The sequence below is a fragment of the Cetorhinus maximus genome, chromosome 19 (genome assembly GCF_964194155.1).
Source record: "Cetorhinus maximus chromosome 19, sCetMax3.hap1.1, whole genome shotgun sequence".
Taxonomy (NCBI): domain Eukaryota; kingdom Metazoa; phylum Chordata; class Chondrichthyes; order Lamniformes; family Cetorhinidae; genus Cetorhinus; species Cetorhinus maximus.
The window spans coordinates 74,426,824-74,448,673 of record NC_135897.1 but is presented as its reverse complement, the minus strand read 5'-3'; the positions used below and the strand labels follow the sequence as shown (position 1 = coordinate 74,448,673).

Genomic DNA, 21,850 nt, shown 5'->3' with positions numbered 1-21,850 from the left:
CAGTCACCTCAACATACACATGATGAGAATTCTGTCCATACTTTTAAAAAAAAATTTAATAACGGAAACCTCATGCTTTTTGCCTGGCAGATTTGCCCATCCAGCAACCGTGAGGTTAGAAAGACCATGTAAAATCAGGGACAGTTGGAACTTTAATGGGCTTAATTGCCCCCTCACTTGTCGGTGGGCATGCTTCCTATCTTCGCACACGCTCGCTGACTGAAATATCGCGCAAGCGTGGTATGACATCGGGACGCACGCAGGAATGTTATGCGGCAGCTTTGACGAGGTGGCACAAGGGTAGAAGAAAAGGCCATGGCTGAATGTAGCAGCAGAGATTGTTGGTGAAGTTGGCAGTGTCTGTATGTTTATTTTTAATTCATTTTGAGCTTTTTGAGCCTTCATTAAAAAATAGACATTCAGAGAGGAGGGGGCCTTTAAACTTGTAGCCCGTGTCCGACTGCCTATTTGCTTACCCCTCTGCCGCATGACTTCTCGTTATACAGTTCCGATTGGATGCAGAGCCCTTCTTTGTGCCTCTGATTGGCCTCCTTCCTGCCGGGTGGCCACACTTGATTGGATGAGCTGAGATGGCGGGGGCGGGGGCGGGTGCAGATGGACAACTCAGCTTCCATTCCACCTCCCTCACCTCACCAAAAAACACACAACCCTAGGGAATATAGTGCTTTTTATTCTAATGTGTGCCCATAAGTGAAAACTACTGAATATTTAATATTTTTCCTGTTTCAGGTCGATCTCTGAAAGGATTTCTAGGAAACCCAGGTCCCTTAGGCCCAACAGGTTTGAAAGGAATTCAAGGAATTCCTGGAATTCCAGGAATGCCTGGTTCAATTGGCATTCAAGGCCCGCCAGGTCCTATGGGCAACAGTGGAACCTCTGGGTTTCCTGGTCAAACAGGTAGGTTATGTCAAATACCTCATATTTCCTGATGGTAACTAATTGATAATTGAAATAATCTCACATTTTAACAATAGGCTCTTCATTATTTCTCATCCTACAGGTGCTGAGTATTAATCCAGCTCATCAATTAGGGGGAAAATCAGATGACTTTTACTTATAACGCAAATTATTAATCACATAACCCTCCCCCTACTACAAAGTGCCTATTAGTACCCTTTATACTTACCCCTTCAGTTCCCTCCTTTCCTGACAGTGGTCATTAACAAATTGCCAAGCAGATATTAAAAGACCATGAGTGAACATTATTAGGTAATTCCATTAAAAAACTCTAGAAAATTACACAATTGCTAAATTGGTGGGTCTTTATTTTTGTTGTTTGTCCAACTGGAAGATTTCCAGCTAATCAGGTTTCAGGTATAGGAATTGACCTAGTCATGTGAAAATCAGTGCTGAACTTCTCACAAGATCACTTGACAGTTCATTGATGGTCGTACAGTGAGGACCTAAAAATGTTTTTTTTTCCATTATAAATATCCTTCCCTCCCACAGCTCCAGAAGCTCTAGATTTTCTGTAGTACCCTACACAAGTGGCTATTTCTAACATGAGAGCCGTACTCACGCTGGCAATATGTTCAGCAACTTGGCCAGCACAGCTAAGCCCAATCCTGTCTTCCCTACACATACAAACGCACACACCCCATTGGTTTTCCTGTTACCATCATTGGGAAATTTCAGTTCCCCACTTTGTTTCGGATGGAGTCGGTTCAGACTCAGAATCAAACCTGCGGCAACCACTCACGAGGTAAAACCAATCAGCCATTTGAGGGGAAGGAGAAAGCCTAAAAAAGGAGTCGCTGACTGAATGGAACATTATTGTAATTACTGACGACTTCTGTAATAACTTACTGAAAAGTACACCTCATAATATGTGAGATCATTCACTCATTGAGTGCATTCTTCTCATGGATTAGGCAGTCAAGGTAGCCAAGGCATTCAGGGATTTCCAGGAGCACCAGGTCCACGAGGACTTCCAGGAATTCCTGGACAAGCAGGACTACAAGGCGATGGGGGAATAAGAGGCCCTGATGGAGAAACAGGAGTTCAAGGAAGAAAAGGTATCAAACATTGAATTTTCTTTTTACTTTAGGAATCTAATGTGTTGTGACATTTTCTTCAAATACATTAACTAAAATAGCAACGGAGCTATTTAATTACAGGGATCAGCATTTCTATTACGACAATAATGACAATTCTTTTGTCTTTAACGGTGGATTGGGGCATGAAGTTCTCTCTCTCTCTCTCTATCTCCCTATCTCTCTTTCTTCACTTTAAAAAATTCTTCCTTTCTTTACATCTCCTGCATCACAGGACATTCTTCAACCACACACCTTGAGTTCTTGAGTTCAGTTTGAAAGAGTGTGAGTGTGATCTGGTGTATTTTCTCTGTCTCCCTTTATACCTACCTCTTGCGTGGTCAAAAGTCACAGGGTGGCCCAACTTGAATGATGAAAACAACATATAAGGAATTGTCACAATGCTGACCATTTTTCGGTAGAAAGAGTTTGGAAAATAATTATATTTTAAATAATTATTATCTTTAAAGCAAGCTGTACTCACACAAGTTTAAAGAAGGATTGAGAGGAAAGATTGTTAAATACTAATTAAGTTATTTTCTTGAAGACCGAAAACAATGAACAATTTGTTAGCCTGTCCTGGTAGTTCATAAATACCTCACGTGTTGTCCTACTTCCTGGTCTTAAGCGTTGATGAAAGACTGTCTGGCATAGAACAATGACAAAAATGTGAAAGGGTGTCAGATGATTGGTCCTGAGATCTCCCCTAATTGTGTGGGTGGACACCCCATGCCAGTGGTTCTAAAGGTTACAGCTGCCCTCAACTTCTATGCCTCTGGCTCCTTCCAGGGCTCAGTGGTTGATCTTTGCGGTATCTCCCAATCAGCTGTCCACACTTGTGTCAAACAGGTTACAGATGCTCTGTTCAGACATGCATTGACCTTCATCCACTTCCGTTGAGACCAGGCAAGCCAGACAAAGCGAGCCAGAGGCTTCGCAGCCATTGCTGGTTTCCAGGGTGCAATAGACTGCACACATGTGGCCATCAAGGCGCCAGCAGGTGAGCCCGGTGCCTTCGTCAACAGGAAGGGCTTCCACTCCATGAACGTGCAGATAGTGTGTGATCACAGGATGCAGATTCTACAAGTCTGTGCAAAGTACCCAGGCAGCTCCCACGACGCCTACATCCTCAGACACTCCCAGGTGCCGGGGCTCTTCAGTGCTCCAGCCCGGCTGGATGGATGGCTGCTGGGTGACAAGGGCTATCCCCTCAGAAGGTGGCTCATGACGCCTCTCCGCCATCCAAGAACAGAAGCTGAGCAGCGGTACAATAGGAGCCATGCCTCCACAAGGGCTGTGGTGGAGAGAACCATCGGTCTTCTCAAAATGCGATTCCGATTCCTGGACCGCTCAGGGGGCGCACTCCAGTACCCCCCAGATCGTGTCTCGGTGATAGTGGTTGCATGCTGCGCTCTACACAATCTTGCGCTGGAAAGGGGGTCGCAGTGGACGATGAAGATGCAGATGCAGTGGCTGCGGCTGCACATGACAAGTCCAGCAGTGAGTCTGAGGATGAGCACACACAGGGAAATGCTGAGGGGGTAGACGCTGACCCGGCCATACTGCAGGGAGGCAGGGACACCCAGGAGGATTTAATCCAAAGAACCTGCAGCTAGTTCACCACAGATGGACCTCCAGGACAAGCCTGGGCTGCAGGCTCCATACTCGATACCTAAGTGCCAAATCTGCCAGGTTAGGAACAGTAACTAAGGGCCTTGTTAATAAAGCTGAATGTCCCACAAAGCACTCCTAGCATTTTTGGAAACCATACACATGAATAAGAAAAGAGGCACCCTCAGCCATGGTCACATGTCTGAATTTAATATCACAAGCAAAGAAACTTAAGCCAAAAAAATGACAGTGTTCCAATTCAAAACAAATCATAAGGACCTCATCTCGGGCCAACACAAAATCACCAGTGATAAACCCCTGGTGTGCCCAAAGTGCCTTATGTTTACATTTCTGAGTGCCAAGTCTTGGTGCTGCCCCATCGCTGGGAGTGGCATCTGAGACAGCCTGCTGACTCTGCTGTCCTGTTGGCCTCGATGACCTTGGCGGTCGTCCTCTGCTGTGTCGAGGACGACTCCAGAGGCACATCATCAGGCACCGACTGAGCATGTGCCTGGTCTCCTGCAGTCCTCCGACTGCTGGTGCCATGGGCACTCTCTGTCTCTACCAGCTCCTCTAGCAACTGTGAAGTGCCCTCACCGCTGTGCCCGGGACACTAGCCGATGTTCTAATTCCCACCGAGGAGCTAGTATCTGTGCTGGTACCTGCCTGGCAGAGATGGTGTGAAGCTGGTGAGACTTCAGGCCCCTCAGGTGTGAGAGGGGGCCTCTGCTGCTCCTCCTCCCGGCCCTGCTCCACTGGTGCTGAAAGGAAGAACAAGTACAGTGGATCACTTAACGTGGAGACAATGACAAAGTCCATCCCTGTCATTATGCGCTCATCCTTCCATAAGCAATGGTCAAGCCATGTTGCAAAATAAAATCACTTAACATTCAGCAGTGCTATGGCTGTTGGGAGAACAATGCTGACCTCACTGCTGGGCATAAATACCTGGCCGTGGGACCCCAGCCTCACCGATACCAGTGGACCTGGGTGCATGGCACCTCTCCAAATCCAGGGCCTCCTGCTCAAACCGGCTGAGAATGGCGATCTGCGCCTGGCCGCCGCCAGTCCTCACACGCTCTGCAGCGTTATGAGTATTCTTCTCCTGAAAATGAGAGAAGAGCATTGATTTGCGCAAGTTGCACATGGACTCTCTTGGCGCTCGGCCCACCCCACCCAGAGTGGGACACATCAGGGCTCCAGAGCCTCCTCACCCCGCTGCTGCCAAACACTCATACAAAGGTACAATGCCTGTCTCCACACCCCCCCTTGGCTGCATTCTGCTTGCATCACATTAGACACCACATGGTATATCCTTCCATAGCAAGGAGGCGCAGGCACGTGGAGCGCAGAGGGCAGCAGATGGTTCGTTGCCACGCCACCTTGAAGCTCCCCTCCCAGCATCTCATCACCCTGACTTGGACATGTCCTGGAGTTCCAGCACTGCGCCTAGATGCAGCTCCTCCAGGTTGTCCCCAAAACAGTCATGCGAGTCTCAGTGTAACACATGCTGCGGGTGCAGAACCCATCTCTTCACCACCCTCTCAGGCTGACCTCGGCATGGGCAACATCTGCTGGCCCACCCAGCAAAGGATGCATGCCGTCAATGATTCAATGCAGTCACTACACTCAGACATTGGTTGGGGGGGGGGTCAGCAGGGGGAAAGCTGACCTGTTGGGTAAGTGACCAATGCCAACATTGTCCTCACCCTTCCAGAGCACAACAAGTTGCTGAAGCGCTTGCGACACTGGATCCAGGTGCGCCGCACCATGTTGCGGGAGCTCACCACCTCCACCACCTCCTCCCAGGCACGTTTCATCATGTGGGGGGTCTCCTCCTCCCCTCCTGGGGAACCAGTACCTCCCGCCGTGCTGCCACCTCCTCGAGGAGGACAGCAAGGCAGTCATCGGAAAAACAAGGGGCACACTGGCCCCCCCCACCCTACCCTCCGGCCTGGCCTGCGCCAATGGCCTACCCTCCACCCTTGCGTCACCTCCATTGCCCCTCTGCAGAGCCCTTTACCCAGCTTTTCCAAGGCTGCCAGGCCTTCCTTTATTCAGGCCGCTGGGTCGTCATTGGACCCAGCGGGGTGACTGTACCCGCTGCCACCCGCCCACTCTCACTGTGCATGGGAGTCATGAAGTATGCTGGGCGGGCCTTAATGGGCCCACCCGCATAAAATGGCGGCGCGCACCCAATCGCGAATGGTGATCGAGCCCGCTCCGCACCCCATGCTCCCCCCCGCCATCCAGAAAATTCTGTCCTTCAATCAACTGAGTCCTTTATTGTAACATACAACACTCAAACGCTACTTATTTAAATTTTGCAAGAAGGTACTTTCAGCTCGAATAGCCTTGCTAACCTAGAGAAGAAGTTGATGAATTTGATAGATCAGCCAAACTTGTACTCCAGGTTATATGGTGCTTTATGACTGGATTGTGCTTCTGTTTAAAGTGCTTCAATTCTGAGTAATAATTAACATGAAATTGAGTAATCATGAAATTGTTACTGTGCAATATCAGACTAGACTCTCCTTGCCTCTGTAATCATTTCCACATATTAATTGCAACAGTTGTTTGACACACCGATTCTTTGAAAAATCAAAGTCTTGGGAAGAAAACAGGACATAGGCAGGAAAGTCCTCTTGGTGATTTTAAATGCCTGCCTACTTTCTGCCAAATTAAAATTGCCCCTTTTTGTTTCAATATGGAGATTGAAGGAAGCACTCACTTTAAATTAGACTGCAACATAACATATAGCCCACAACTAACTACTAAATTATCTTGGTCGCCTGGTAACTGGGCTGCTGTAATTCTTGACCTCTGGTGATTCTTTTGGCAATTCAAAATCTCCAACCCTTTCAAACTATTTCAAAAATGTAATTTCCGTGAAGGGATCTGAGGGACTGCAATCATTTTTAGGGAGTTCAAACTGGTTATGTTATTAAAGCTACAGAAAAATTATTGTACTAACATTAAAATTTCAATTGCTTTGTTTTAGGAGAAATAGGGGATCCAGGGGAAGATTCACCGCCCATTATCTTGTACGAGAAAGGTACCCGGGGGACCTCAGGTATTCCTGGTGAACATGGATTTACAGGACCACGAGGTAAGGAAAATACGGCCTAACCAGCTTTCAGATGTCTTAGGATTTGGTTAAAGGATTATTTATTTAGTGACGGGTGACTTTTTGAGATAAATAGTTTATTATTTCACTTCTGGAATGAAGCTGAACCCAACAAAATGCGATGATGTAAGTCATCCCTCTCTTAGCTGTGATAGTCAGAGTAATTCATTTGGGTGAAATGTTAACCCACCTCCTGGTAGGTGCTGAAGTACAGCAGAAAACATAAAAGCATCTGATGTGGTAAGTGAAAAAGCTTCCACCAGTGCGATAAGGGCCCTGGCTGAGATTTAAATGCACCTCTTAGAGATAAAAGCATTGGCTCAAAACTGAGCAAATACCTAGTGCCCTGATTGCAGCTATTTGTAAAATAGTTATAAAATGAAGGATGATCAAAATTAATTTTTTAAAAAACTAATCTTTTAGTGCTGGGAACACTGCTGTGTTAAAGATTTCAAGGTGGGTGGCATCTCACCAATGACATACATGACCTGTGTTAGAGGTTTGGAGGAGTAGCTTAGTGGACTAATGCAACAAAAGCAGAAAGTGCTGGAAAAACTCAGCAGGTCTAGCAGCATCTGTGGAGAGAGAAACAGAGTTAACGTTTCGAGTCCATATGACCCTTCTTCAGAGGGCTAATGGTGCCTTGTGCCAAAACCATTGCTGTGTCACTGTGACAAGGTCCTTTAGGGCCCTGAGCATAAACTTAAGTAGTTTTGTTTTACAATACACTAACTGTATGATAATGACTGTTTCAGGTGAAAAGGGATTGCCTGGGAATCCGGGAATCCCTGGATTCTCAGGCAGGCCTGGTTTTCCAGGCCCGGAGAAGGGTTTTACTGGGATGAGTGGACCGCCAGGTCTACCTGGGCGTCAAGGGTTAATTGGACATAAAGGCCAAAGAGGTTTCACTGGATTTCCTGGAATTAAGGGGGTGAAGGTAAGTCTGCAAAATCACTATAATAGCTTCACGAGGCATTTGTTATAACATCAGAACTATTGTATTGCAAAGGGGTCAATACAATATTAAGTTGTGGTATATTTACTTTTAGGGTGACGATGGACAATCGGGATTTCCTGGAGCACAAGGTGAACCTGGTTTTAAAGGAACAAAAGGTATAAATACAACTGATTAACTTTCCTTAACTATTAAAACCATTAATTGTACTTTCTAACCAAGTGGCCAAAATTCACTTTCACTGAGCTGACGGAGTGCGTGTACGAGTTCCAATGACTTCTAAAGCTCGAATGACCATGACTTGGGGCCCCAAATTCACAAATTTCTGGTTACTTGTCGAGTAAATGTTTGTAAATTTACTTTAAAGGTTTACTGAGATCCCCTGATAACTTATGTAAAAGTGCTGCCTCATGCACCACTAAGCCACACATCATGCAACATAAGGAACCAGGTTCAATTCCTGGTCCACATTGAGTTGGGCAACACTTGGGGTGCTATACTTGGTCCCTGTACCCCTGAGCTGAAAAGAGAAAGAAATCTGCTATTCCCACCACTGATCACTTTGTAGTCGGTCAGAATGGAGTGAGAAAGGATTAGGTAAGTCCACTGGCTCCATTTTAACTGAACCCCGGCCAAGTTTTTACCAGGTGGGCTGATTTAAAATCAAGGCCTATGAGTCTAAACTGAAGTGTTCTATTCTTCATAACTAACATCCATCATGTTCATGAGCATAAAAAAAGCACATGAGAATGTAAGGAGGGGATGGGGGTGCGGAAAAGGAAGCTAGGTGATATTTAACCAGAATTTGAACTGAGAGATGAAGGTGCACTTATCTCCACCAGTACAATGAATAACAAAATCAAGAATTGCCTCTCAAATGACAGGTTCAGATCATAAGGTCATAAGAAATAGGAGCAGGAGTAAGCCACTCAGCCCATTGAGCCTGCTTCACCATTCAGTAAGATCATGGCTGATCTGATTGTGGCCTTAATTCACTTTCCTGCCTGCTTCCCATAACCTTGGACTCCCTTGTAGTTCAAAAATCTGTTTAACTCAGCCTTAAATATATTCAGTGATCCAGCCGCCCCTACTCTCTAAGGAAGAGAATTCCAAAAACTAACAACCCTCTGAGAGAAGAAGTTCCTTCTCACCTCCACCTTAAATGGGAGATGTCTTATTTTGAAACTGCGCCCCCAGTTCTAGATTCCCCCACTGAGAGGAAACATCCTCTCAATACCTATCCTGCAAAGCCCCTTTAGTATCTTATTTGTTTCAATACGATCACCTCTCATTCTTCCAAACTCCAATGTGTATAGGCCCAACCTGTTCAACATTTCTCACAAGACAATCCTTTCATCCCAGGAAATAGGCCCAGTGAATATTCTCAGAACTATTTCCAATGTAAGTAAGTCCCTCCTTAAGTAAGGAGACCAAAACTGTACATAGTACTCGCAGTCTCACCAATGCCTGTACAGTTGTAGCAAGATTACTTCTATATTCCATCCTCCTTGCAATAAGGATCAACATTCCATTTGCCTTTCTAATTACTTGCTGTACCTGCATTGCTAACTTGCTGTGATTCACGTACAAGGACACCAGATCATTCTGTATTACAGCATTCTGCGGTCTTTCTCCCTCCATTTAAATAATAATCTGCTTTTCTAACCTTCCTGTCAAAGTGGACAACCTCACATTTTCCCACATTACACTCCATCTGCCAATTCTTTGCCCTCTCACAACCTATCTATGTTCTTTTGTGGATTCTTTGTATCCTCCTCATGTTTCCTGCCTAACTTTGTATTGTAAGCAAATTTGGCTATAATACAGTTGGTCCCTTCATCCAGGTGAGTGTAAGTAGTTGAGGCTGCAGCACTGATCTTTGTGGCAATGCGCTTGGTACAGTTTTCCAACCTAAACATGGCCCATTTATCCCAACTCGCTGTTTCCTGTATCCTTGTTAATATGTCACCCCCCAACCGCTTGAGCTGTTATCTTGTGCAGTAACCTTTTACATGGCACCTTATCGAATGTCTTTTGGCAGTCCAAATACACTACATCTACTGGTTCTCCTTTATCTATCCTGCTTGTTACACCCTGAAAGGACTCTGATAAATTTGTCAAATTCAACCTAAAAAATTTATTATTACTCATTATATGAAAATCTTCCTTTAAAAATAAACTACAATTCCTTCTTTCAATAGGTGATGCAGGTGATTCCATTAGTTTGCCAGGATTTTGTGGAACCAAAGGGCAGATCGGTGACCCAGGAGAGCCAGGTAAAGTGTAACTGTTCAACAGGCAGAAGTTCCAGTGACTGGGTGCAGCATTTGGTTAGGGCACTGTCCATTGATATCTGGGTCCCATATCTGACTCCAGCATAAACTAGCAGGTTGAAGTCTTCTTCCAGCAGGAGGGGTTTCTCCTGATTATTTTCTGTAACTTTGGCAGAAGGGGAGGAGAAATCTCAGAAAAACAGTTTAAACCATTTGAAATGTTTCTCAGAGCTTTCCACTTCTTTCCCCTTGACATTGCTATGGATATGTGGAAAAACAGATGGGGGAAAAATTTTCCCCCCAATTGGGGGGAAGTGTGGGTGTGGGCAGGCACGCCTCTGATTGGCGCCCTCGATTGGGGGCATGCCGCCATTTTACGTGAGCGGGCCAATTAAGGCCCGCCCAGCGTGACGTCGGCCAGGAAGTGCTATGCGTTCCCTGTGCGGGTGGGGGGCGGGGGGGATTTCCTTCAGCCGGAAGTGCGCTCTTTCGTGCATGTGCATGAAAGAGTGCACTGATCTCCCTGAGGCTAAGTGCTGCCTCAGGGAGATCGGCTCCAAATTAAAAATTGCTAAACAAATGATAGAAAGATTTCCCTGACATGTCCCAACTCATGTGACACTGTCCCATGAGTTTGGACATGTCCATAACTTTAATTGAAACCTTTATTAAATATTTAAATACCTCATGAAACCTCATCCCGCCCGTGGATGAGGTTTCAAGCTTTTTCTGAAGCCCGCCAGGGCTCCCGGTCTGCCCGCCAACCTTAACGTTGGACGGGCAGGTCCATTAATGATGTTAATTACTTTTTCAATGGCCTCAATAGGTTTGTAGGCGTGCAGCTGATTCCCCCGCCGACCTGAAAATGGAAATGACGCTGGGTGACATCGGAAGTTCCACCCGACGTCATCCCGCGTCATTTTTGGCGAGTGGGCACCAGCCCCACTTGCCGACCGGAAGATCCTTCCCATGGAAATTTATTCTCTTAAGTGCCCATGTGAAATAAGACTAACTAGTCTATCTTTCTGCTAGGCAAAGGCACAGAGCACAAAACTACCCATTCTGATATAGTTGGCAATCTGCCTCAGGGTACAAAGATGGCTGGTGTGGGAGTCGAGTAGATGTTTTTCTGAAGCAGGGATTAAGCCATGCTATTAGGTTAGAGCGGTAGAAGTTTTTTTTTTTACCTGGCTGAGGTATTTATCTATCGTTTTCACTTTGAAACTGATCGACGATGCATCCAGGAACTTTAAATACAAATACAAGGTATTTATTTTTAATCTTTCGTGGGATGTGGGGTTTTGCTAGTGAAGCCACTTGTTGCCCATCCTAATTGTCCTTGAACTGAGTGCCTTGCTAGGCCATTTCAGAAGGGTGTAGGTAAGAGTCAGCCACTTTGCTGTGGGTCTGGAGTCATTTGTAGGCCAGACCGGGTAAGGACAGCAGATTTCCTTTGTAAGTAGACCTGATGGGTTTTTACAACAATTTACAACAGTTGTCATGGTTACCATTATTGAGACTAGCTTTCTATTCCAGATTTATTAATTGAATGTAAATCCCACCTGCTGCCATGGTGGGATTTAGACCCATGTCCGCAGAGCATTAGCCTGGGCCTCTAGATTACTAGTCCAGCGGCATTACCATTATGCTGCCATCTCCCCCATCGTGATGCTGGAAAATGTTCCATTCCATTGCACTAAGTTGTAGACTGACTCTTAGGTTCCATCATTTGAGATCAAGTTATTAAGCTTTTAGAAATGCATGAGTCAGTTAAGGATAATCAGAACAGATCCATTAAAACAAGTTGTGTTCAACAAATTTGTTATGATACTGAGTATCCTATGTGAAATAGTTTGTTATGACAAAGTTAGTAAGGTAAAAATGGAATCAATTGATCAAGCAATTGCAACAGCTACAATGTAGAAGCATTTTCCACAAGCTTTCAGTAGGGTGTCTCACAAGAGGATAGGCAAAGTGACGAGGAGCATAAAAAACTTCAGAAGGAGACATAGTGCAGAATTTAATGTCATTCCCAGTGGTGACTTTGGAGGCAGAGCAGGTATTTAATCGGGCTGCAAGATGGCAGGTGTGGACCTTGCTGTCGTCCTCCCTCCGTCTGAGTGAGTCTGGGGTGGCAAGGCTCATGGATGGTCTTCCCGCCCAGACACTAACTGAGGCCCTTAAGTGGGCAATTAATGCCCACTTAAGGGCCTCAACCCACCACCCCTAGTATTCAACCAGCAGCGGGCGGGAGAGTCACCACACAGGGAGTCTGAAATGCGAACTCTGTTGGGTTTGCAAGCAGGCTTCCAGGAGAGGTTCCTCGTTCAAAGACACTCAGTGTCTAATCGAGGGACCTGGAATCGGGAAGTGGGGCTAGCCCACTGTGAGCCACCCCACCTTCCCTTTCTTCTGATCCACTACTCCCCACCCCCAGCCAGCAATCTCCTCCTGCAACCCTCATCCTGCTCTCACTGACCTGTGACCTGGGTCCCCCATCGATCCTAGGCCTGTATGGGTGCATTGTTGGCAGTAGTCACCACTCCCAGTGGCACTGATGGGCAGTGGAGTGCTGCTGCATTCTGATTGGTTGGCAGCTCTCGCCAGGCAGGATTTCCACCACCCAACAGCCTAAATCCCAGAAAATGCCTGACACTGATAAGTTATGTACCTGAGGGGCACTTTAGTCCAGTGGGCCATCCCCAACAGAGGCAGGTGAGACCCCCGTCACCAACATTAAATTCCACTCATCAGCTTTTTAAAAAAAAATGTTCTTGGGATGTGGGCAACATGGCAAGCCAGTATTTATTGCCCACCCCAAGTCAGCCTGAGGCATTAAGTCAATGGTGCAATGACGAACTTGAGTCATTTATAGGCCAGAACAGTTAGGACTCTCTTCCCTGTAGTACGTTAGTGCAGGAGTTGGGATATTACTGAAGGGTTCGTGGTCATTTCCTCCTCCTGATCCACAAATTGATAGATTTTGAAAGTTCAGGTTTGAATTTGAACTCAATGACCCTTGGGCTCATAGTCCAGTACCATAATCACTAGGCTACTGTAGCCTTGTTTTGTAGCAATGATGACAGATGACAAGGAAATGTAATATATGACTGTGAAATATTTAACAATTGTATGTGCTCAATCTGGTAGTTAATAAATATAAAGAAAAAAGCTGTGAATACTGGAAATTTAAATAAAAACAGAAAATGGTAAAAAAAAAAAGTAGGTCTGTCAGTATCTATAAATAGCAGGTTAATGTTTTAGAGATATAACCAGGCCACATATTGACAGACCAGTTGTCATTTGTAGCATTTTCTGTTTTTATTTTCACTGTTTTGGAATTTCTGTCTATGTCCCTGATCTGTTTGTTCTTCATAAATCTACTTTGAACAGTAATGCAGACAATCGTCACACTTCTGCACTGTAGACTTGACTATGCCACCTGCAACACTTACAAATTGCAGCACAAGTAATTATTTTTATTTCTTCTTTTTTAGGTGTCAATGGTTTACCAGGTCAGTCTGGTGTCCCTGGATTTAGTGGAAGGCCAGGTGCATCTGGAGCAAAGGGAATCCATGGTGATCCAGGGGTTCGGGGTTTCCCAGGTACTGGTAGCCATTGAAAAAGAACAACTGAACCAGTGCCTGATGGTTATCGATATGTTAAATGTGATCAGTGTGGCAGTCAGATATAGAGATTGTAAGGTGGGGTTGGATGAAGAAACAAAGATGTTTACAGCACACCTGGCCCATCATTTTTCTGCAGGCTCTTAGTGAGAGAATCTGTTCGGAAAATAGTGAGTTTTTTTTCATTCTTTCATGGGATGTAGGCTTCACTGGCTAGGGCAACATTTTTTGCCCATCCCTAATTGCCCTTGAGAAGGTGGTGGTGAGTTGCCTTCTTGAACCGCTGCGGTCCACGTGTTGTAGGAACAAGAACATTGCTGTAAGGAAGGGGGTTCCAGGATTTTGGCCCAGTGACAGTGAAGGAATGGTGATGTAGTTCCAAGTCAGGATGGTGTGTGACTTGGAGGGGAACTTGCAGGTGCTCTTCCCATGCATCTGTTGCCCTTGTCCTTCTTGGTGGTAGAGGTCGTTGGCCTGGAAATTCTGTCAATAGAGCCTTAGCGAGTTGCTGTGGTGCATCTTGCTGCCACTGTGTGTTGGTGGAGAAGCAAATGAATGTTTAAGGTGATGGATGGGGTGCCAATCAAGCAGGCAGCCTTACCCTGGGTGATGTCATGCTTCTTGAGTGTTGTTGGAGCTACACTCATCCAGGCAAGTGGAGAGTATTCCATCATAACTCCTGACTTGTACATTGTAGATGGTCGACAAGCTTTGGGGACTCAGGAGGTGAGTTACTCGCCGCAAGATTCCTAACCTCTGAACTGCTCTTGTAGCCACAGTATTTATATGGCTAATCCAGTTCAGTTTCTGGTCAGTGGTAAGCCCAAGATGTTGATAGTAGGGTATTCAGCGATGGTGATGCCATTGAATGCCATGGGAAGATGGTTAGAGTGTCTCTTGTTGGAGGTGGTCATTGCCTGATTCTTGTGCGGTGTGAATGTTATTTGCCACTTATCAGCCCAAGCCTGAATGTTGTCCAGAACATTTTGTATGTGGACATGGACTGCTTCAGCATCTGAGGAATTGCAAATAGTCCTGAACATTGTGCAGTCAACAGTGAACATTTCCACTTCTGACTTTTCGGTAGAGGTAAGGTCATTGATGAAGCAGCTGAAGATGGTTGGGCCTAGGGCACTACCCTGAGGAACACCGGCAGCAATATCGTGGGACTGAAATGATTGGCCTCCATTAACCATAGCCATCTTCTTTTGTGCTAGGTATGACTCCAACTAGTGGAGATTTTTCCCCATGATTCTCATTGACTTCAATTTTGTTAGAGCTCCTTGATGCCACACTCAGTCAAATACTGCCTTATGTCAAGGACAGTCACTTGCCTCTCGCCTCCGGAGTTCATTTCCTTTCTCCATGTTTGGAACAAAGCTGAGGTCGGGAGCCGACTGGCCCTGGAAGAACCCAAACAGAACATCACTGAGCAGGTTTTTGCTGTGTAAGTGCTGCTTGATAGCACTTGCAACCACACCTTCCATCGCTTTGATGATCAAGAGTAGACTGATGGGTTGGTAATTTACCAGATTGGAGTTACCCTGCTTTTTGTGGATTGGACACATCTAGGCAATTTTCCGCATTATTGGACGATGCCAATGTTGTAGCTATACTGGAACAACTTGGCTAGAGAGGTAGCTAGTTTTTTATTTTATTCATTCAAAGGATGTGGGCTTCACTGGCTAGGCCAACATTTATCGCCCATCGCTAATTGCCCTTGAGAAGGTGGTAGTGAGCTGCCCTCTTGAACTGCTGCAGCCCCTGTGGTGTAGGTACACCCACAGTGCTTTTAGGAAGGGAGTTCCAGGATTTTGACCCAGCGACAGTGAAGGAACGATGGTATATTTCTAAGTCAGAGTGGTGAGTGGCTTGGAGGGGAACTTCCAGGTGGTCGTGCTCCCATGGATTTGCTGCTCTTGTCCTTCTAGATGATAGTAGTCATGGGTTTGGAAAGTGCTGTCAAAGGAGCCTTGGTGAATTCCACCACTGCATCTTGTAGATGGTATACACTGCTCCTACTGTGTGTCAGTGGTGGACAGAGTGAATGTTTGTGGATGGGGTGCCAATCAAGCAGACTGCTTTGTCCTGGGTCAGGGCCATAGCATTTGCAGTATCCAGTGCCTTCAGCTATTTCTTGGTATCATTTGGAGTGAAAGGAATTGTCTGAGGACTGGCATCTTTGATGCTGGGGAGCCCCAGAGTAGGCCAAGATGGATCATTCACTTGGTACTTTTGGCTGAAGATTGTTGCAAATGCTTCAGTCTTGTCTTTTGCACTGATGTGCTGGATTCACCCGTCATTGAGGCTGGGGATATTTGTGGAGCCTCCTCCTCCAGTTAGTTATTCAATTGTTTACCATCATTCATAACTGGATGTCACAGGACTGCCAGATGTTGAAGCATAGTTAAGAGACAGACATCACTGTATTCACAGGGCCGTAAAATGTCCAAGAACCACAATGCAATTGGGGAAAAAAAGTAACATGATGCTTCAGGCACAGGAACTTACAAAGGAACCTTCACAAAAAGAAGTGATCGTTGTTGCCTGCAGCAGAGAGACATGAAAGACACATCATCCATAGTTACTTACACAGCGAGTGGTTCGAGTCTGGAATGCACTGCCTGGAAGTGTGGTGGAAGGAGGTTCAATCAAGGCATTCAAGAGGGCATTAGATGATTATTTGAATAGAAAAAATGTGCAAGAATACGGGGAAAAGACAGGAGAATGGCATTTAGCCACAATGCTCATTTGGAGAGCTGGTGCAGGCACGATGTGCCGAATGGTCTCCTTCTGCACTGTTATGATTCTGTGTCCTTAACACTCCAATTCACATCTGGAATGGCAGGAGAGGGGAGGGGATTGGGAGGCCTAACAGTCTGAACATATTCCAACAGCTGTATCGTGACATTTTTTGTTCATAGTGTATAATTAGGTTGGACACAAACAAGATAGAGCAATACTGCCTGTAAAACTGAAAACGTCTGTGATTAATTATGTAAACTGTGCTGTAATCAGTGAAGAATTTTTGCATTTGTGAGAAACATATAGTTACCCCTGTGGAACTGGCAGTATGAAGCATATTTCATTGGAATAAGTAGTCAGTTTATTTTTGAATTGGATTACATGATGTATAGGACTAAAATGATATTGTAACAGTGTATGAGGCAGGCATAAACCAAGAGTTGGAAATCTTATTCAAAATGCTCACATGATCAACTTGTGCTATAATGATTGTGTTGATTCATCTCATTAGGATATCAAGGACCTCCAGGAGACACAGGACGCCCAGGACCAGTAGGAATACCTGGTACCCAAGGACAACCAGGATCTGTAGGACCTCCTGGCCCACCAGGTCCCAAAGGTAAATTGAGAAATAGTGCAACCCAAAAGCACCTGTTAGTGACTATTTCAATAATGACTGTTTGAGAGACTGGAGCAGCAGTAAGAATCCAAAAGTTTTACTACCATAGTGTTCAAACCAAAACATACTAAAGAATTTTCCAGAATAAGTTTCTATAATGATCGTATCCTGAGCCTACTTCCTAAAATCAGAACCAAAGAAAATTTACAATTTCTGTTTTACTTTGTCTTTTCTCTTGGTTGGAGCACCATTTACCTCTGCTTCAAAGAGACTGAACTACATGGAGTCGATGGTACTAAGTACAACCAAGTGTTCCTTGCCTCTCCAATGTAGTTTCCACTACTCAGTTTGAGGGTGAAATATGTGGGTCTGAAACTAGAGTCATAAACTTAAATAAAAATAATTAAAAGGGTATGAAGACAGAGTTGGAGGAAAGCGGAACAGGAAAACAAGTTAAAAGGTAAGATGGTAGAGAAGCAGTGGCAGACATTTAAGAAAATATTTCATAACTACCAACAAAGATATATTCCACTGAGAATGAAGAACTGTACAAGAAGGATGGCCATCCATGGCTAACGAAGGAAGTTAAGGATGGTATCAAGATGAAAGAGAAGATGCACAATTCTGGGAAGATTAGTGGTAGCCCAGAAGATTGGGAAAATTTTAGAAACCAGCAAAGGATAACAAAAAAAAATAGGGGGAGAACTTGGAGTATGAGAAAGAAATAGCAAAAAATATAAAAAAGGACAGTAAAAGCTTCTGCAAATATATAAAAAGGAAACAATAGCTAGAGTAAGTATTGGGGCCCTTAGAGAGTGAGACCAGGGAATTAATAATGGGAAACAAGGAAACGGCAGAGTCTTTGAGCAAGTATTTTATATCTGTTGCCACAGTAGAAGACACAAAAAAAATCCCAGGAATAGTACAAACTCAAGAGGCAAAAGGAATAACGATCACTAGAGAATGAAACAAAGACAATCCCTAGAGAAAAAGTACTGGGAAAACTAATGGGGTCTGAAGATTGACATGTCCCCTGGAGCTGATGGCCTGCATCCTAAGGTCTTAAAAGAAGTGGCTGCAGAGATAGTCGATGCATTGGTTGTAATCTGCCAAAATGGTCTAGATTCTGGAAAGATCACAGTGGATTGGAAAACTGCAAATGTAACACCTCTATTCAAGAAAGGAGGGACACAGAAAGCAGGAAACCATAGGCCAGTTAGCCTAACAGCTTTTTGGGAAAATGCTAAAATCCATTATTAAGGAGGTAGTAGCAAGTTGTTTAGAAAATCATAATACAATCTGGCAGAGTCAACATGATTTGGTTATAAGTAAATCGCGTTTGACAAATTTGTTAACATTCTTTGAGGATGTAACAAGCAGTATGGATAAAGGGGTACCAATATATGCAGTGTATTTGGATTTCCAAAAGGCATTCACTCAGGTGCCACATAAAAGCTTACTGCACAAGTTAAGAGCTCATGGTGATGGAGGTGATATCTTAGCATGGGTAGAGCATTGGCTAACTAACAGGAGACAGAGAGTAGGGATAAATGGGTCATTTTCAGGTTGGCAAACTGTAACTAGTGGTGTACCACAGGGATCAGTGCTGGGGCCTCAACTACTTACATTCTATATTAATGACTTGGATGAAGGCACTGAGTGTATTGTAGCCAAATTTGCTGATGATACAATGTTAGGTAGGAAAGCAATTTGTGAGGAAGACACAAAGAATCTGCAGAGGGATAGAGATAGGTTAAGTAAGTGGGCAAAGATTGGCAGATGGACTATAATGTGGGAAAATGTGAGATGGCCCACTGTGGCAGAAAGAATAGGAAAGCAGAATATTATATAAGTGGAGAAAGACTGCATAATGCTGCAGTTCAGAGGGACCTGGGTGTCCTACATGAATCACAAAAAGTTAGCATGCAGGTACAGCAAGTAATTAGGAAAGTAAATGAAATGTTGGCCTACTCGCAAGATGGTTGGAGTATAAAAGTAAGGAAGGCTTGCTACAACTCTACGGGCATTGATGAGACTCCACTCGAGTACTACATATAATTTTGGTTTCTTCACTTAAGGAAGGATATGTTTGCCTTGGAAACAGTTCAGAGAAGGTTCACTAAGCTGATTCCTGGGATGAAAGGGTTGTCTTATGAGGAAAGATTGAACAGGTTGAGCTTTAACACGTTTGAGTTTAGAAGAATGAGAGGTGATCTTATTGAAGCATATACAATTCTGAGGGGGCTTGACAAGGTAGCTGCTGGAAGGATGTTTCCCCTCATGAGGGAATCTAGAATTGGGGGGCTCATTTGTAAAATAGGGGGTCTTCTATTTAACACTGATAGAAAGAGGAATTTTTCTCTTGGGGTATTGTTAGTCTTTGGAATTCTCTTTCACAGAGAGCAGCGGAGGCTGGATCATTGAATATTTTCAAGGCTGAATTAGACTGATTTTTGATCAAGGGAGTCAAGGGTTATGGGGGACAGGCATGAAAGTGGAGTTAAGGCCAAAGTCAGATCAGCCATGATCTTATTGAATGGCGAAGCAGGTTCGAGGAGCCAAATGGCTTACTCTTGCTCCTACTTCTTATGATCATGGAAGATAAATGTTATAACAGGTGTGTGATCAGATATTCTCATTTTGGCACTCTTACACATCAATGGAGTTATGGCCCTTTGGCTTAAAAAAAACACAACCAATATAGGTTTTACCAAAATGAAAGTTTGAAATATACCTTCTTGCTTTTCAAAATTAATTGTAGCATAGCTGCTGAGGAGAAAGTGTTGGAAACTGAAGAAACATAATCCATCCGTAAGACTGAATGAAAAGTATCAATGCATTATTAGAATTTAGACACACAACATGTGCTCAGACTGCATAATCCAAATATGTCTCACAGAGTCTGGGTAAAAACCTGAAGTGCAGGTCCAAACCTTTTGGAGAGGCTGAGCCCTTCAGAGGAAACCTTCAATGAAGGCTTTAACAACGCTAACTTGCATTTGTGTAGTGCTTTTAACATAATAAAATTTCCCAAAGTGCTTCATAGTTGCATTGAAAGTGAAAGACACAAGAAATAATGCAATTTAATTATGCTATTTTGGAATATGTAATATATTGGAGGTTTTTTTGTTTAACTGCCCTTATTAAGAATTTTGGTTGCTGAGGGAAAATCCTTAGATGCTGAAGCAGTCAATGTCCATATGCAGCATGACCTTGACAACATTCAGGCTTGGGCTGATAAGTGGAAATTAACATTCACACCACACACGTACCAGGCAATGATCATCTCCATGAGAGAATCTAACCATCTCCTCTTAACATTCAATGGCATTACTATTGCTGAATCCCCTACTATCAACAATCCTGGGGTTACCATTGACCATAAACTGGACTGGATCAGCATATAAATACTGTCTCTACAAGAGCAGGCCAGAGGCTGGGATTTCTGCAGTGTGTAACTCAACTCCTGACTCCCCAAAGCCTGTCCACCATCTACAAAGCACAAGTCAGGAGTGTGATGGAATACTCCCCACTTGCCTGGATGAGTGCAGTTCCAATAATATTCAAGAAGCTCAACATCATCCAGGATAAAGCAGCCTCCTGTTTGGCATTCCATCACCACAGTAAATGTTGACTCCTTCCGCCACCGATGCACAGTGGCAGCAGTGTGTACCATCTACAATATGCACTGCAGCAACTCACCAAGGCTCCTTTGACAGCACCTTTCAAACCATTGACCTCTACCATCTAGAAAGACAAAGGCAGCAGGATCATGGGAACACCACTGCCTGCAAGTTCCCCTCCAAGCCACACACCATCCTGGCTTGGAACTATTTTGGCTGTCCCTTCACAGTGGCTGGGTCAAAATTTTCAAACTCCCTTCCGAACACCACATGGACTGCAGCAGTCAAGAAGATGGCTTACCACCACCAACTGAAGGGCAACTGCAGATGGGCAACAAAAGCTGGTCTAGCCACTGTTGGCCACATTCCATGAAAGAATAAAACAAAGCAGATTTAAAAAAAAAAAATCAGGAACATTTTTGAGTGACCTGTGTATCATGGAGATTCTTTTATATTTGTTCATGGAATGTGGGTGTCACTGACAAATCCTGCATTTATTGCCCTTCCCTATTCACCCTTGAGAATGTGGTGGTGAGCCACCTGTGCCAGTTTGTGAGATACAGGATCAAATCTTTGACTTAAACCTTCTCAAAACCTGAATTTAACAGAGTCCCAAACTATATAAAACAACCACTTCAAAATACCCAAATCTTTGTTCTGTTTAGAGAAATTATAGTGCTTCTCAACTAGGGTGCTGATCCACTTTATCCACTTCTGGAACTATTTTCAACTAAGAATATCTGTAATAAAATATTCTTAGACCTACCTTGGCTGCTATCTTTAAAAAACGTGAATTAACTTACTGGAAATAATTTTCCATTTATTCTAGGTCAACCTGGATCACCTGGTTTACATGGTCTCAATGGATTGCAAGGACAAAAAGGAACTCCTGGACCGCCAGGTAAAAGCTGCAGAGTTATTATCTATATTTTTAGACACTATACCAACAACTTTTCCATTCAACTAACCAAGTCCGTGAAACAGATACCAGTAGCACCCAAACACCATCTCTTCTAGATTATTGCACTGAAATACTTCTTTCTGGATACAGATACAAACCGCATCCCTTTGATATGGATATCATGCACAGCTACACATCATCTCTGGGGCATAAATGGAAATACCGTTGCTTCAGAACAAATACCCATCACACTGATGCCATTTTGTGAATACAGATACCAAATACATTTAGACTAACTGTCTTAATCCTATGAAAT

General features: G+C 44.3%; 2 protein-coding genes across 2 annotated transcripts in view; both read left to right on the top strand.

Moving 5' to 3' along the window:
• The window catches only part of LOC144694087 (uncharacterized), a 34,183-nt gene extending 32,133 nt beyond the window's left edge, over nt 1-2,050 (top strand). The window contains exons 12-13 of the mRNA XM_078564448.1: nt 751-922; nt 1,897-2,050. Coding sequence (XP_078420574.1) covers nt 751-922; nt 1,897-2,050 — 326 coding nt within the window. The remainder of the gene's footprint in view (nt 1-750; nt 923-1,896) is intronic.
• A 5,798-nt stretch (nt 2,051-7,848) lies between these two features.
• Nucleotides 7,849-21,650, top strand: LOC144694086 (uncharacterized). Its single transcript, XM_078564447.1, has 6 exons — nt 7,849-7,905; nt 9,064-9,148; nt 9,949-10,023; nt 13,518-13,625; nt 16,903-17,010; nt 21,463-21,650. Exons 1-6 carry the CDS (start codon nt 7,849-7,851, stop codon nt 21,648-21,650), a joined length of 621 nt encoding a protein of 206 aa, XP_078420573.1.
• Nucleotides 21,651-21,850: the final 200 nt, after the last annotated feature.